General features: G+C 38.0%; 1 protein-coding gene across 4 annotated transcripts in view; it reads right to left on the bottom strand.

The window, feature by feature from the left end:
- The window catches only part of RGL1 (ral guanine nucleotide dissociation stimulator like 1), a 292,061-nt gene that overhangs the window by 177,490 nt on the left and 99,609 nt on the right, over positions 1 to 14,962 (bottom strand). For 2 of the 4 annotated variants that reach the window (XM_055367315.2, XM_055367334.2), the window contains exons 2-3: positions 9,663 to 9,830; positions 8,123 to 8,286 (exon numbers count right to left, since the gene is read on the bottom strand). In XM_055367315.2, coding sequence (XP_055223290.1) covers positions 8,123 to 8,254 — 132 coding nt within the window. In that variant the 5' untranslated portion in view covers positions 8,255 to 8,286; positions 9,663 to 9,830. The remainder of the gene's footprint in view (positions 1 to 8,122; positions 8,287 to 9,662; positions 9,831 to 14,962) is intronic. The other 2 variants (XM_004028034.5, XM_004028033.5) reach the window with 1 other exon arrangement.

Raw genomic sequence — 14,962 nt, forward strand, 5'->3', positions numbered from 1 at the left:
AGTTTAGAGAAGAACATAAATGACCTGATGGAGCTGAAAAACACAGCACAAGAATTTCATGAAGCATACACAAGTATCAATAGCTGAATCAATAAAGCAGAAGAAAGGATATTAGAGATTGAAGATCAACTTAATGAAATAAAGAGTGAAGACAAGATTAGAGAAAAAAGAATGAAAAGGAATGAACAAAGCCTCCAAAGAATATGGGACTATGTGAAAAGACCAAACCTACGTTTGATTGGTGTACCTGAAAGCGATGGGGAGAATGGAACCAAGTTGGAAAACACACTTCAGGATATTATCCAGGAGAATTTCCCCAACCTAGCAAGACAGGTCAACATTCAAATTCAGGAAATGCAGAGAGCACCACTAAGATGCTCCTCAAGAGGAGCAACCCCAAGACACATAATCATCAGATTCACCAAGGTGGAAATGAAGAAAAAAATTTAAGGGCAGCCAGAGAGAAAGGTCAGGTTACCCTCAAAGGGAAGCCCATCAGACTGACAGTGGATCTCTCTGTAGAAACACTAGAATCCAGAAGAGAGTGGGGACCAATATTCAACATTCTTAAGGAAAAGAATTTTCAACCCAGAATTTCATATCCAACCAAACTAAGCTCATCAGTGAAAGAGAAATACAGTCCTTTACAGACAAGCAAATGCTGAGGGATTTTGTCACCACCAGGCCTCCCTTACAAGAGCTCCTGAAGGAAGCAGTAAATATGGAAAGGAAAAATCTGTACCAGCCACTGCAAAAACATACCAAAATATAAAGACCAACGACACTATGGAGAAACTGCATCAACTAATGTGCAAAATTACCAGCTAGCATCATGATGACAGGATCAAATTGACACATAACAATATTAACCTTAAATGTAAATGGACTAAATGCCCCCAATTAAAAGACACAGACTGGAAAATTGGATAAAGAGTCAGGACCTATAGGTGTGCTGTATTCAGGAGACCCATCTCACATGTAAAGACACACATAGGGGTTGCAATCCTAGTCTCTAATAAAACAGACTTTAAACCAACAAAGATCAAAAAACACAAAGAAGGGCATTACATAATGGTAAAGGGATTGATGCAACAAGAAGAGCTGGCTATCCTAAATATATATGCACCCAATATAGGAGCACCCAGATTCATAAAGCAAGTTCTTAGAGACCTACAATGAGACTTAGACTCCCACACAATAACAGTGGGAGATTTAACAACCCACTGTCAGTATTAGACAGATCAATGAGACAGAAAATTAACAAGGATATTCAGGACTTGAACTCAGCTCTGGACCAAGCAGACCTAATAGACATCTGCAGAACTCTCCACCCCAAATAAACAAAATATACATTCTTCTCAGTACCACATAGCACTTATTCTAAAATTGACCACATAATTGGAAGTAAAACATTCCTCAGCAAATGTAAAAGAATTGAAATCATAACAAATGGTCTCTTAGACCACAGTGCAATCAAATTAGAACTCAAGATTAAGAAACTCACTAAAAACCACACAACTACATGGAAACTGAACAACTTGCTTCTGAATGACTACTGGGTAAATAACCAAATAAAGGTAGAAATAAATAAGTCCTTTGAAACCAGTGAGAACAAAGATACAATGTATCAGAATCTCTGGGACACATTTAAAGCAGTGTTTAGAGGGAAATTTATAGCACTAAATGCCCACGGGAGAAAGCAGGAAAGATCTAAAATCAACATACTAACATTACAAATGAAAGGTGGCTCACGCCTGTAATCCCAGCACTTTGGGAGGCCGAGGCAGGCAGATCACGAGGTCAGGAGATCGAGACCATCCTGGCTAACACGGTGAGACCCCAACTCTACTAAAACTATAAAAAATTAGCTGGACGTGGTGGCGGGCACCTGTATTCCCAGCTACTCCGGAGGCTGAGGCAGGAGAATGGTGTGAACCCAGAAGGCAGAGCTTGCAGTAAGCCGAGATCGTGCCACTGCACTCCAGCTGGGGCAACAGAGCGAGACTCTGTCTCAAAAAAAAAAAAAAAAGAACTAGAGAAGCAAACAAATTCAAAAGCTCGTAGAAGACTAGTAGAAGACAAGAAATAACTAAGATCAGAGCAGAACTCAAGAAGATAGAGACACAAAAAATCAATGAATCCAGGAGCTGGTTTTTTGAAAAGATTAGCAAAATACAGACTAATAAAGACGAAAAAAGAAAAGGATCAAATAGACACAATAAAAAATGATAAAGGGGATATCACCACTGATCCCACAGAAATACAAACCACCATCAGAGAATATTATAAAAACCTCTACACAAATAAACTAGAAAATCTAGAAGAAATTCCTGGACACATACACCCTCCCAAGACTAAATCAGAAGAAGTCAACTCCTTGAATAGACTAATAACAAGTTCTGAAATTGAGGCAGTAATTAATAACCTACCAATCAAAAAAAGCCCAGATCCAGATGGATTCACAACCTAATTCCACCAGAGGTACAAAGAGGAGCTGGTACCATTCCTTCTGAAACTATTCCAAATCATAGAAAAAGAGGGACTCCTCCCTAACTCATTTTATGAGGCCAGCCTTATCCTGATACCAACATCTGGCAGAGACACAACAAAAAAAGAAAACTTCAGGCCAATATCCCTGATGAACATTGATGCAAAAATCCTCAATAAAATACTGGCAAACCGAATCCAGCAACACATCAAAAAGCTTATCCATCACAATCAAGTTGGCTTCATCCCTGGAATGCAAGGCTGGTTCAACATATGCAAATCAATAAATGTAGAGCTTCTGCACAGCAAAAGAATCTATCATCAGAGTGAACAGGCAACATACAGAGTGGGAGAAAAGTTTTGCAATCTATCCGTCTGACAAAGGTCTAATATCCAGAATCTACAAGGAACCTAAATAAATTTACAAGGAAAAAACAAACAACCCCATCAAAAATTGAGCAAAGGATATGAACAGATACTTCTCAAAAGAAGACATTTATGTGGCCAAAAAACATGAAAAAAAGCTCATCATCGGGGTCATTGTATACAATGAGATATCATCTCACACCTGTTAGAATGGCCATCAATAAAAAGTCAGGAAACAACAGATTCTGGAGAGGATGTGGAGAAATAGGAATGCTTTTACACTGTTGGTGGAAGTGTAAATTAGTTCAACCATTGTGGAAGACAGTGTGGTGATTCCTCAAGGATCTAGAACCAGAAATACCATTTGACCCAGCAATCCCATTACTGGGTATATACCCAAAGGATCATAAATGATTATACTATAAAGACACATGCACATGTATGTTTATTGCAGCACTATTCACAATAGCAAAGACTTCGAACCAACCCAAATGCCCATCAATGGTAGACTGGAAAAAGAAAATGTGGCACATATACACCATGGAATACAATGCAGCCATAAAAAAAAGATGAGTTCATGTCCTTTGCAGGGACATGGATGAAGCTGGAAACCATCATTCTCAGCAAACTAACACAGGAACAGAAAACCAAACACTGCATGTTCTCACTCATAAGTGGGAGTTGAACAATGAGAACTTGAGAACACATGGACACAGGGAGGGGAACATCACACACCGAGGCCTGTTGGGGGATGGGGGGCAAGGGGAGAGATAACATTAGGAGAACTACCTAATGTAGATGACAGGTTGATGGGTGCAGCTAACCACCATGGCATATGTATACCTGTATAACAAACCTGCATGTTCTGTACATGTATCCCAGAACTTAAAGTATATTAAAAAAAATATAAGAAAACTAAAAAAAAAAAAATACTTGTATAGTATGTTCATATCGGCATTGTTCGTCATGGCAAAAAACTATAAATAACTTAAATGTTCATCCACATAATGATGAATAATTAATCATGATATAACCACACAATGGCATATTGTACAATAGTGAAAATTAACAAAGTACTACTATGTATATTTTTGTGGCTGAATCTTAAAAATTTTATAAACATAATGTTGAGTAAAAGAAGTGAGTCACCAAAGACACCATATATATAAATATATATGTGTTTATATATACATACATATGTAGGTGTATATATGTGTGTGCATGTGTGTGTGTATAACTCAACAGTATTGTTTGAGGATACATATATGCAGTAAAGACTTTTTAAAAAGCAAAAGGATGATTAAACACAAATTTCAGGAAGATGGGTACCTTTGCAGGAAAAGAAATCAAAGAGATAGTAGGTGAAACAGTTCACATATAGACTCAACAAACTATTTCTTAAGTTGGTTGTGGACTCACAAGTATTTGTGATTCCACAATATTATAATCCATAACTTGCACGTGTATTATTTTGTAAGTATCAAATGCTATAATGTTAAAAAATCGGCACTTAGCAAAAAAAAATGAATTGAAGGAACTTCTTTAGCCTTAGTTATCAAAATCCTACAGCAAAAGAATGTGGGATAAAATATTGGTGAGACATTAAGGGTGAAATATTAAAGCATAACCTTTAAAGTCAAAAAGAAAACAAGATAGTCATTGAATATAAAAATGTTGATACTCTCCAAATCAGTCAACAAATTTACTGAAATCCAAATCAAATTCCCAACAAGTTTCTGCTTAATTTTTCTTCATATCTTCAGAACTGAACAAGCTCATCCTAAATCCATATGGAAAATACAGTTTCCAAAAACAACCAAGATAATCTTGAAGATCAATAGCTCAGCAGAGAAACATTCCCTATTGGATACTCGGGGCTTTTTTAAGAGCTAGAATAGTTAAACGAGTATCATATCCACAGACAGGATATCTATAGAAACATGATACATGAAAAATAGCATTATAAACTGAAGAAGAAATAATAACATTCAAAAGTGACACTAGATAATTAATTATCCAATGGAAAAAACACACATCCCTATTTCAGATTGTGAAATAAATACTAAGCAAATAAAAGCAAACATTTAGAACTTTTAGAACTTTTAGGAAACACAGGAGAATATCTTTATCATCATGAGGTCAGAAATAATTTCTTAAAGCAGAAAAAACACAAACCATAAGGAGAAAAGAAGACTGATAAATTTTACCAAATTAAAATTTAAAACAAAAATTTAGGAGTGGGAAAATATTGTTTTAGTGCATGAAATCAATAAAAAGGATTGTATAGTAAACAAAACATTAGTTTCCAGAAATCAACAAGGAAAGACAAATGACCCAATGAAAAGAAACAAGCAAAGGATAAGAACAGATAATTCACAGAAAACTAAATGGCCAATATCCATGTGAACAGATGCTCAATGCCACAAGAATTCAGGGAAATTCGTGTTACAACAAGGTCCCATTTCAAAACAATCAGACTGGCCAATATTTAAAGGTCTGTCAATACCAATAACAGGTGAGGATATAGAATGGGTGAACTTTCATATTGCTGCTAACAGAGATACAAACTCATGGCCTCATTTCAGAGCTGATCTAGTAATATCTAGCAAAACTAAAGGTATTCATACTTTACAACTCAGCATGCCACTTCCAGGTGTCTATGCTAGAAAAAACTCTAGCATATGTTCACGAGGAAAAATGTATTATACTGCCAATTGTATTGAAAGAAAACTAAAAGTTAATCAACAAGAGAATGGAGAAATAAATTTGACTATATTAAAATAATATAAACAGCAGTTAAACATGAATAAAGTGAAACTACATATGTCAGCATAAAAATAGAAACAAAAAAACAAGCTGTAGAAGTAGATGTACAGTACAAGGCTTATATAAAATTTACAAGATGTAAATCAATACTGTATATTGAATATATAGATCCACATGCATGTAGTATAAATACTGAAATATGCATAAAAATGATAAACACCAAATTCAGATTTATGACAGGGCCAGGACTGGAGTGAGACAAGCATCAAGCCTAGGGTGCAAAATTTAAGGATACACTCACTCTCAATTTTGTGCAAGTACAGGGCATAAACCTAAGAGTGAGTGCTTCCTTAAATTTTGTGCCCTCAGCACAACACTCATCTCATCTTATCTTGGACCTGTTAGGTAAGATACACAAAGACTTCATCTACCACCTGTGGAGTTTATTTATTTAAAAAAAAAAAAAGTCTGTTGTGCAAGTATATCCCTATAGAGAAGGTTTGTATTTGCTTCTGCTGGATTTTACATGTTCAAAACTAGTTGTTAGGTTACTTCCTTGGATTGGAATTGTCATAATGTGTCAATATTAGGAATTTGAATTTTAAACACAAGTGTAGTGAGGAGTTGGTATAATAATTTCCCATGGAAGATTCCTCTTTCTCTTCACAGAATAACCAAAAGAAAGGCATGCAACTAAACTTGGCAATGAGCTCCTCTCTCCCACAGCTTTGCATCCTGAGCAGAATATGAGAATATGGAGGGGAGGGGACCAGTTTAGAATTTATGCCAGGATTGGCACCCTGAGCAGTTTCTACTGACTTGGTTCCTGTCTTATTTCCAAGCCTAGTTCTCCAAACTTCTCACCAATTCTGTAAGCTTCTCAACATCCTCCAGCAATTTCTCATTTTCCTTAATTTAGTCAATTTCTGTTACTTGGAACCAAAGAGCCATACCAATATACTTAGCCTCATGCTGTCAAACAAGGAATTTATTTATTTCCACTTGTTATGATTCCATCCTTAGGAATCAACTTTCTCAGCATTATTTGATTTCCCATTAGGTTTGCCTACAAGGAGAATGTGTGCTAAACATTTTAAATTGAGTATTCCAGAAGATAAAACTCTTCTATTTGTCTTTATCAATTAAGGAATTGCCATTTTCTTTTTATATATTAGTTGCATAAACTTAATTCATGTGAGTTTGCCCCAGAAAGTTCTGTTGGATACATGAGAAAATAAAATTTCCAAGCATGTAAGCTAAGGACCAGACCCTAGACAACTACCCAAGATAATGAATATCACCCAGGTAAGCCTCTCAGAAAACAGCTGCTGGTCTTTCTGGTAGCCAAAATACCATTGACAAAGTGTTCTCTGTTTTCCCTGTTACGTTTCTATGCTATCTTAGTTGTTTTGAAGTTCTTGCTTTGGTACCTCTCTCTGAGATGCTCTTTCCCATGTATTAAAACCTCTAGCTTTTGGGGCTGGGCACAGTCACTTACACCTGTAATCCCAGTGCTTTGGAAGGCAGAGGCAGGAGGATTGCTTGAGGCTAGGACTTCAAGACCAGCCTGGGCAACATAGCAAGAGTCTCATCTCTACAAAAAATTTAAAAATTATCCAGGTGTGGTGTTGTGTGACCTGTAGTCCTAGTTACTTGGGAGCCTGAGACAGGAGGATCACTTGAGCCCAGGAGTTCCAGGCAGCAGTAAGCTATGACTGTGCCACTGCACTCTAGCCTGGACAGAAGAGCAAGATCCTGTCTCCAAAAAAACAAAAACATAAAAACCTCTAGCTTTAATTTTATTTGCTGAGCTGAAAAGATGGTCACAACCCAAGCTCAGGCAAATTAGGCCTTTCCATGATCTGGTTAATAATTCCATTCTCTTTTCCAATCTTCCTTTTATACCTCTTCATACCTATATGGAAATGGTTTTCAATATCTTGCCAATATGTATTTTACCTCAAACGCATAATAAAAATAAAAGCTTTAATTTATAATTTCCATTGAAAGAATAATAGCATCTCTCTCTCTCTCTCTCCCCATCCCCTCTCTCTCTCTTTCTCTCTCTCACACACACACCCCCCACAAATATGCACACAAATATCAGCATTTTATATAAGTCAAATGAAACTTCAACAACAATAGGCTTGAGAGAGGGAAGTCACAGAAGGGTAGCCTTGAGAAAGAATGTAGCTAGCGGGATACCCACAGCTACACTGCTGATACCTGAGGCTAAATTGCAGATTATATGCATATGAGCCTTAGATCATCATTTTTTAAGCGCTCGCTTTCAGTGCAGCCTCCTTGGCCTGAATCGCTGTGTAGTCATTAATGTGCAAAGGACATGCTCCTGACTTACTTGTTCTCCAGTCATGGCTGTGCCTACAGCCCCTGAATAAAGATTTGCCAAGCTGGCCTGTGGTGCTGGCTACACGAAGAATTATAGTCTCAGGTATAAACAAATCCAACATTTCACCAACTGTGTCATTTAGAGTCATCTTACCTCCTCTGTCTTTAAAACTTCCCATATTCGAACATGATCTTCCACCAGCCAGTGTCCCGTGCTTTCTACCTTGGTGGAAAGTTTGAATTTAGACACCTCTTGAGTAGGTTCTCCCACAGGTTTCACCTCCATCTTGAAAGAGGCACGCAGGTGGCATTACGGATCTGTGTGGAAGAATAAAGTGTGATCCAGGTTAAAACAATGGGTAACATTAAAAGAGACATCGAAGCAAATTATCATGCTTGACTTCTGACTAGTGAGACCATTAAAGACAGTATCATAATAGGCATCAACTTTTATGGCCACTTTTATATTCTAAATATTCATTATTGGTATTTTAATGCAGGCTTTGGGAGGTAAGAATGCATTCTGATAATGGCAAACTGATACAAATTTTAAAGCAAAGTGCAAGCCATCATCTGCCTGTTATACCTGCTCATCACTTGGCTTTGGTGCTCTCAGGGGGAGTGATGGAAATGGGTGGCTGTCAGGCAAACCTGAGTGATGTTTTCATATTTCCATGCCAAGTGCTCCATGTGGAAGAAGCACTGGCTATGACGTCAAGAGTTTTACTCTTCAAACATCTATTATGCACTTGTGTATATGAGGCTCCATGCTAGGCATACACAAATAATTCAGTAGTTTGGCTTAAGAAGCTTAGAGCCTCAGGACAGAAAGATTGTAAACAAGTATTAACAATATGATGTATTACAACGTAGTGTCTGAAATGCCACAATAATTGTGTTTCTAAACTGCAATGAAGGCAGAGGAAGATCCCTTTGATATTCACTGGCTATGCACTTTCTTGGGCCTTGGTTTCGCTAACAGTTACTGTAAGATATTATTTAAAAATTGATACCAATTTTACAAGGTCTACTTCTTTGACATCTTTCCATCCACCACTGGCTTGCTCAGAATCTCATCATATCTTGCCTGGCTCAGCCCCATATTATCAGAAGAGTCTCCTTGCCTCCATTGAAGTCTCCTTGAGTCTATTCTTGGTGTAATTTTTCTAAAAAGCAAAACTGTTACTGATGTTCCATCTACCTAAAACTTTTCCTAAAGAATAAAACCCAAATTCTTTCACATAGCATCCAAGGATCTTTGTGTCTGGCTTTCTCCACCTCCCTTCTCCCACCTCATGCATGCACTGCTGCCTCCTCAGCCACTGTTTCAGCCATTTGAAAGTATCTATGGACCCCAGATACATCTGGTGCCTATAGCCTTTGTTTGTGACACCTTCTCTCCAATCCCTATCCCAAGAGAATACAGGCCTCCCTCCTTTGTTACTCTATGTACTCTAGACAAACTTCTATCATGTCACCTGTAACACCTTATTATATTTATTTGCTTTCAATTCTATTTTCGCCTTCTAGTCTTATAAGCATCTTGAGACTAGAGATAGTATCACACACAGAGTAAGTACTAAATAAATGTTTTATGAATCATTAATTCAATCATTTAGCAAATCATGACAATCCATTGAAAAGGAGGCAGCAGATCTTATATATTCAAGTAACAGATGTAAAAGTCAGGTTACCTCTTCCTTTTAACTTTTTTATTGACTTAGTGGGCTGTAAGTTCTTCACAAAAAAGGGATAAGTCTAACATTCATCACACACCCCCAAGCAGCTTATAATGCAAGACGATATTGCTCATTCGTTAACAACAGGCTGGTTTTCATGGAAATGTCTTCAAGGAATTATGTCTGCAAAACACAGGTGTTATGCTCAGTTAACCCACTACCCAAATAAAAGTAAGTGGAAATTGAAATCTATACGAGTGGCAGGAGTGACGGGTCAGCGGATTTAAGAAAATCATCATCTGCAGAGGAGTTACTTCTCTGCTCTGGGGCTTCCCATGCTCCATCTGTAAGCCATGGAGAGTAAGCCCATCTGCTTGCAGAGAGCAGTGATGAAGAAACTGATAACCAAAACCATCGTGAAGTACTTAGAAACATAGAGCACTTAATACCCTCCCATTAGGAACCAGGAAACAAAACCTACATAATTAATGAACAAAGTTCCTCTGAGTGGACACACTAATAAATGATGCTGACACATACACACAAGGAAATAAACAAATCAGAGTCATGTAGAGATTTCAGTCCAAAAAAAGGAAATTAAAATAAACAGGCAAAATGGAAACAGGCCAGATTAGTAGGAAAGGAAATTCCATTGTTGTTATTGGAGATAATACTGTAAACAACAACAAATAAATCAAAACAAAGTAGGAAAACTACATAAAATGGTTTTGGCTGTCTCCTTCGTATATTATGGAAACAAAACTGGATAAAACAGACAAAGTACAAAATCTCATGGGAACAATGGAACATCTGTAAGCGTAACGTGTTCCAGAGACCCCACAGCTTACTCTACTGTCTGCCCACAGCTGCTTTCTCATCTCCGCAGTGTGGGTGAAAGTTGGCAAATTTTCAGCGTTGGAAGACTGAACTCTACTGTGCACTGACTTCCCACAGATTGCTCCTCACTCTGTTTGGGAAGAAGATGCAATTGCGAGTTTTAAACGATTCCAAAGCACTCAGGAACTAAGGAGGGACTCAAGAGAGGCAGCCAGTTCTTACAAGGCTCTTCAAGCATTCTGAGATCCTCCACCCTATCTGAGACTTGAAGTCTTTTTCACTCATCTTCAGTGTATCTCTGCACTTACAAAAATGACCATATGTACAATATATCTTGTGCTTCCACTGCATACCAGCCACGGTGCTAGGCATTTTCCACATTATCTGTAATCCACACAATAACCCTGAGAGGTAGATATCACCATTTTACGGCAATGAAAAAATGAGATTCAGAGAGGTTAAATAACTTTACTACACTGCTAGAAAGTTGCAGAGTTCCCAAGTTCATGCTCTCTCTCCTAGATCAGTTCAGAAAGCCTTCAGCTCCATCCTACTCTCCCACCGCTGGTAGAATGCAACCTCCTTCTCATGCTCCTTCCTCCATAGACTAGAGCCAGTGTCTGTGTCTCAGCTCACTGGCACAATGGTGCCCCCTTGAGAGATGGTCACACCTGATGAGTACATAGGTAAGGATGGCATAGAGGTGGGAAAACATCACAGGGAATGGATCATTCCTTTTCCTTTTTACTGACATCTCAACTTCTGACAAGGGTGAACTTTATGAGTGTGTGACCTATGAAGTCACACAGGGCCCCATGCTCAGAAGAGCCTCATGCTTGGTTTAATGCTTTGCTGTTGCTACCTTAAACTTCTTAATTTTTGAACAAGGGGACTTCTATTTTCATTTTGCACTGAGCCCCACAAATTATATAGCCAGTCCTGCTACCAACCTGTCCTTTTCCTCTTCAAATCTAGCATTTTATTCCATACTTTCTTTATTCTTTTCTTTTTTTTCTTCTGAGACAGGGTCTCATGCTATCACCCAGGCTGGGGTGCAGTGGTGCAATCTTGGCTCACTGAAACCTCTGCCTCCCGGGTTCATGCAATTCTCCTGCCTCAGCTTCCCGAGTAACTGGGATTACAGATGCCTGCCACCACACCCAGCTAATTTTTGTATTTTTAACAGAGACGAAATTTTACCATGTTGGCCAGGCTGGTCTTGAACTCTTGGCCTCAAATTATCCACCTGCCTCAGCCTCCCACAGTGCTGGGATTACAGGCATGAGCCACCTCACCCAGCCTCGATACTTTCTTTAAACAATTCATGCATTATAGGTTTCCTACCTATTCCCCTAAAAAGAGCTAGAAGTCTATGTGACAGAGTCATTTTTTTGTTAAAATTAAAATAGGAGGCATATGTAGACTTTCCATTACCTCTGATATACTGTGCGTCTTATAGTTGAACTGCTGACTTCTTTCTTTTTCTTTCTTTTTTTTTTTTTTTTGAGACGGAGTCTTGCTCTGTCACCCAGGCTGGAATGCAGTGGCGTGATCTCAGCTCACTGCAACCTCTGCCTCCAGGGTTCAGGCGATTCTCATGCCTCAGCCTCCCGAGTAGCTGGGATTACAGGCGTCTGCCACCACCTCCAGCTAATTTTTGTATTTTTTAGTAGAGATGGGGTTTCGCCATGTTGGCCAGGCTGGTCTGGAACTCCTGACCTCAGGTGATCTGCCTGCCTCGGCCTCCCAAAGTGCTGAAATTACAGGCATAAGCCACCGCACTCAGCCTGACTTCTTTCTTAAAACACATAGTCAAGGCTTACAAGACAACCTCCAGGCAAATACCATAAATATGGGCCCCTTCAACAGAATCATCAGATAATATGAAATCACTGTAAACCTAAAAGGCAAAATTTTCTCTTCTAGTTAAGAATTGGTCTAAAATATCGTAAGCCTTACGGACTCCTTTGGAAATCAATTTTGAAGAATTTTTAATTTAAAACACCTGATACCCAAAACAGAATTTTGTTTAAACAACTGGATGGTAAAATCAGCCTTAAGTTGGGAGTGGGGTGAAAAAAGGAACCTGTATGTATATAAAGGTAAATCTGATCAGAGAGCATAAAAGCAAAAGTTTTCTCAAAAATGAAAAAAGAAAATTGTTTGGGAATTTTTTTGTAATTGTAAAAGGATTGTGATTGTACACTGCCTCAACCTTACGAAGCACAGAAATAAAATTAAAACAGGGAAGACAGGTGGGATGGAAGAAAGATGTGCTTGCTTGACACTGAGAAACAATCTGCAGATGAGAAAGCCATGGAAAGATTTTTTTTTTTTTTTTTTTTTTTTTTGTAGAGATAGAATCTCACTATGTTGCCCAGGCTGGTCTCACCTGGGCTCAAGTGATCCTCCTGCCTCAGTCTCCCAAAGTACTAAAATTACAGGCATGAGCCACTGTGCCTAGTCTTCTTTTTAAAATATTTACTAACACTATGCTTATAATATCTATAATATGTAATCATAACTTATTTCTTCTATTCCTTCCAAAATAATCATTGACAGGAGGTCATAACATTTTCCATGGTCATAACAAAGGGTGCAGCTGATGGCTTCATACCCTAAGTGATCATTATGAATCAAAAGTAAATGAGCAGCTTCTCAGAGGCTAATCTTGAAAACGTAAGTATTAAAATAACAATCTAGGAACACAATAACTTGCCATTATTAGTGTCTGTTCTTGCTATCAGATAAAAATTATCCATCACTTCCATGGATGCCCTTTTTTTGAAACATGGCTTTAAAAGTAAGTGCTAGGACACAACTCCACTCAAGTCTGTATTTATTTTATTAACCTCCATGCTGAACTTTGTTTGATACATCATTTTGTAATTTATTGAATTTTACTTTCCTTCTTATAATAAATAGCATATGAGACATCCCTCACAAATCGTTATCTTTTTTCTCCTCCTCCTCCTCTTTAAATATGTTTGGAAGGAAAAGAAAGTGTTTAAAATTCAGAAACTTATTGAAATGATTTGGTGCTTCTTATCTTTATCTATTAGGGTCATGCTTTTCTTCTTCCTCTGCAGACTCCATTATATGTGATAATATTTCTGCTTATTTTCCTTTTGCTTCTACCTGAAGAAATCTTTCAATTTTTCAAACTCAACTCAGATTTCTTCTAATCTTGAAAATGTCTGGCATTTACCCTGTTTCAGTCCCTTCCCATGATTATTTGTCTTTCTGCCATTTCTTTCCTCCTACATTCTCTCTTCCTCATTCCTCTTCCTAATGAGCTGAGGTCCTGTCCAGATAAGATAGGTTTGTTTATCTTTATATCCTACTATCTTCAACTCTTCCACCTAGAATGCTATCAAGAGCAGTCTTTGCATTTTAGTTTTACTCAAAGTTTCAGAATTGCCTAATGCAAAGTGCACTGAAATTGTAGTCACAAGACCTGAGTTAAAATCATGAAGCTACAGTTAATTCTCTGTGTAACCATTAAGCAAGCCATTTCACCTTTCTTGGCCTCAGTGTCCTTATCTTTAATATGAATAGGCTACAAGACTGCTGAGACCTCTTACAGTTACAAAAATAAAGCATTCACCTCCCTCAAATGTAGAAAGCAAAACTAATGTGCATTGAATTATTTTTCCAGAAGAACCGAAGGCTCCAAACTACTAAACAAAACAGTGAAAGGTGATTTCAGTGTTTCACTCACGTATTGTACTTATTCCCATATTATGCATTCACTACTCAAAAGTCAAACAAACAGTATGATATTAAAATAGCCTCTTTACATACATGTATATAATATCGGGGTTTTGACTATTCAGAGATAACCCAAAACTCTCTGACATGTAGTCTATTGTAAGTGTGCTGAGGCTTTTTAAAGCTGCTATTTGGACATGCTCACCCATCCTTAGCATCTAACTCCTGGTTTGGTGGTAGACTTCTCTAACCATGATTGCTATTGTGATATCTACAAATTGTGGGATCCAAGAAGGTCTCAAGATACAGCCTTCTAATTGTGGAGGGGGCATGACAGTGATCTCACTAGTCTATTTCTTCTGAGAACACAGAGAGAAGCAGCTATCCAGAATCAAAGATGACCATATGAAAATGGAAACTGGGGCACAGACAGACATCAGAAGGGAAGGACTCCAGAAAGCCACAGCAGAGAGACAGATTCCTACTGCCCTGAGAAAGGAAGCCCATTAGATAATTTCGTAGTAATACTAAATGTTGCTTGTGTTTGAACTGGAGGTATGAGTCAATGTACTAGGAGGTAAGAGAGCAACAGATTCCTATTATCTCTTCCTCTTTGGAATCTCAGCAGCATTTCAAGTCTATCTATATAAGGCAACTCAGTTATATCCTGAGTATTGCTTTTTTTGCTTTCCATAACTTACTCTGGTCTCCCCTGCTAGCCTGCCAGCTCTTCAAGAGCAAGATTAGACATAAGTTTGTTACACTGC

The sequence above is a fragment of the Gorilla gorilla genome, chromosome 1 (genome assembly GCF_029281585.2).
Source record: "Gorilla gorilla gorilla isolate KB3781 chromosome 1, NHGRI_mGorGor1-v2.1_pri, whole genome shotgun sequence".
Classification (NCBI taxonomy): domain Eukaryota; kingdom Metazoa; phylum Chordata; class Mammalia; order Primates; family Hominidae; genus Gorilla; species Gorilla gorilla.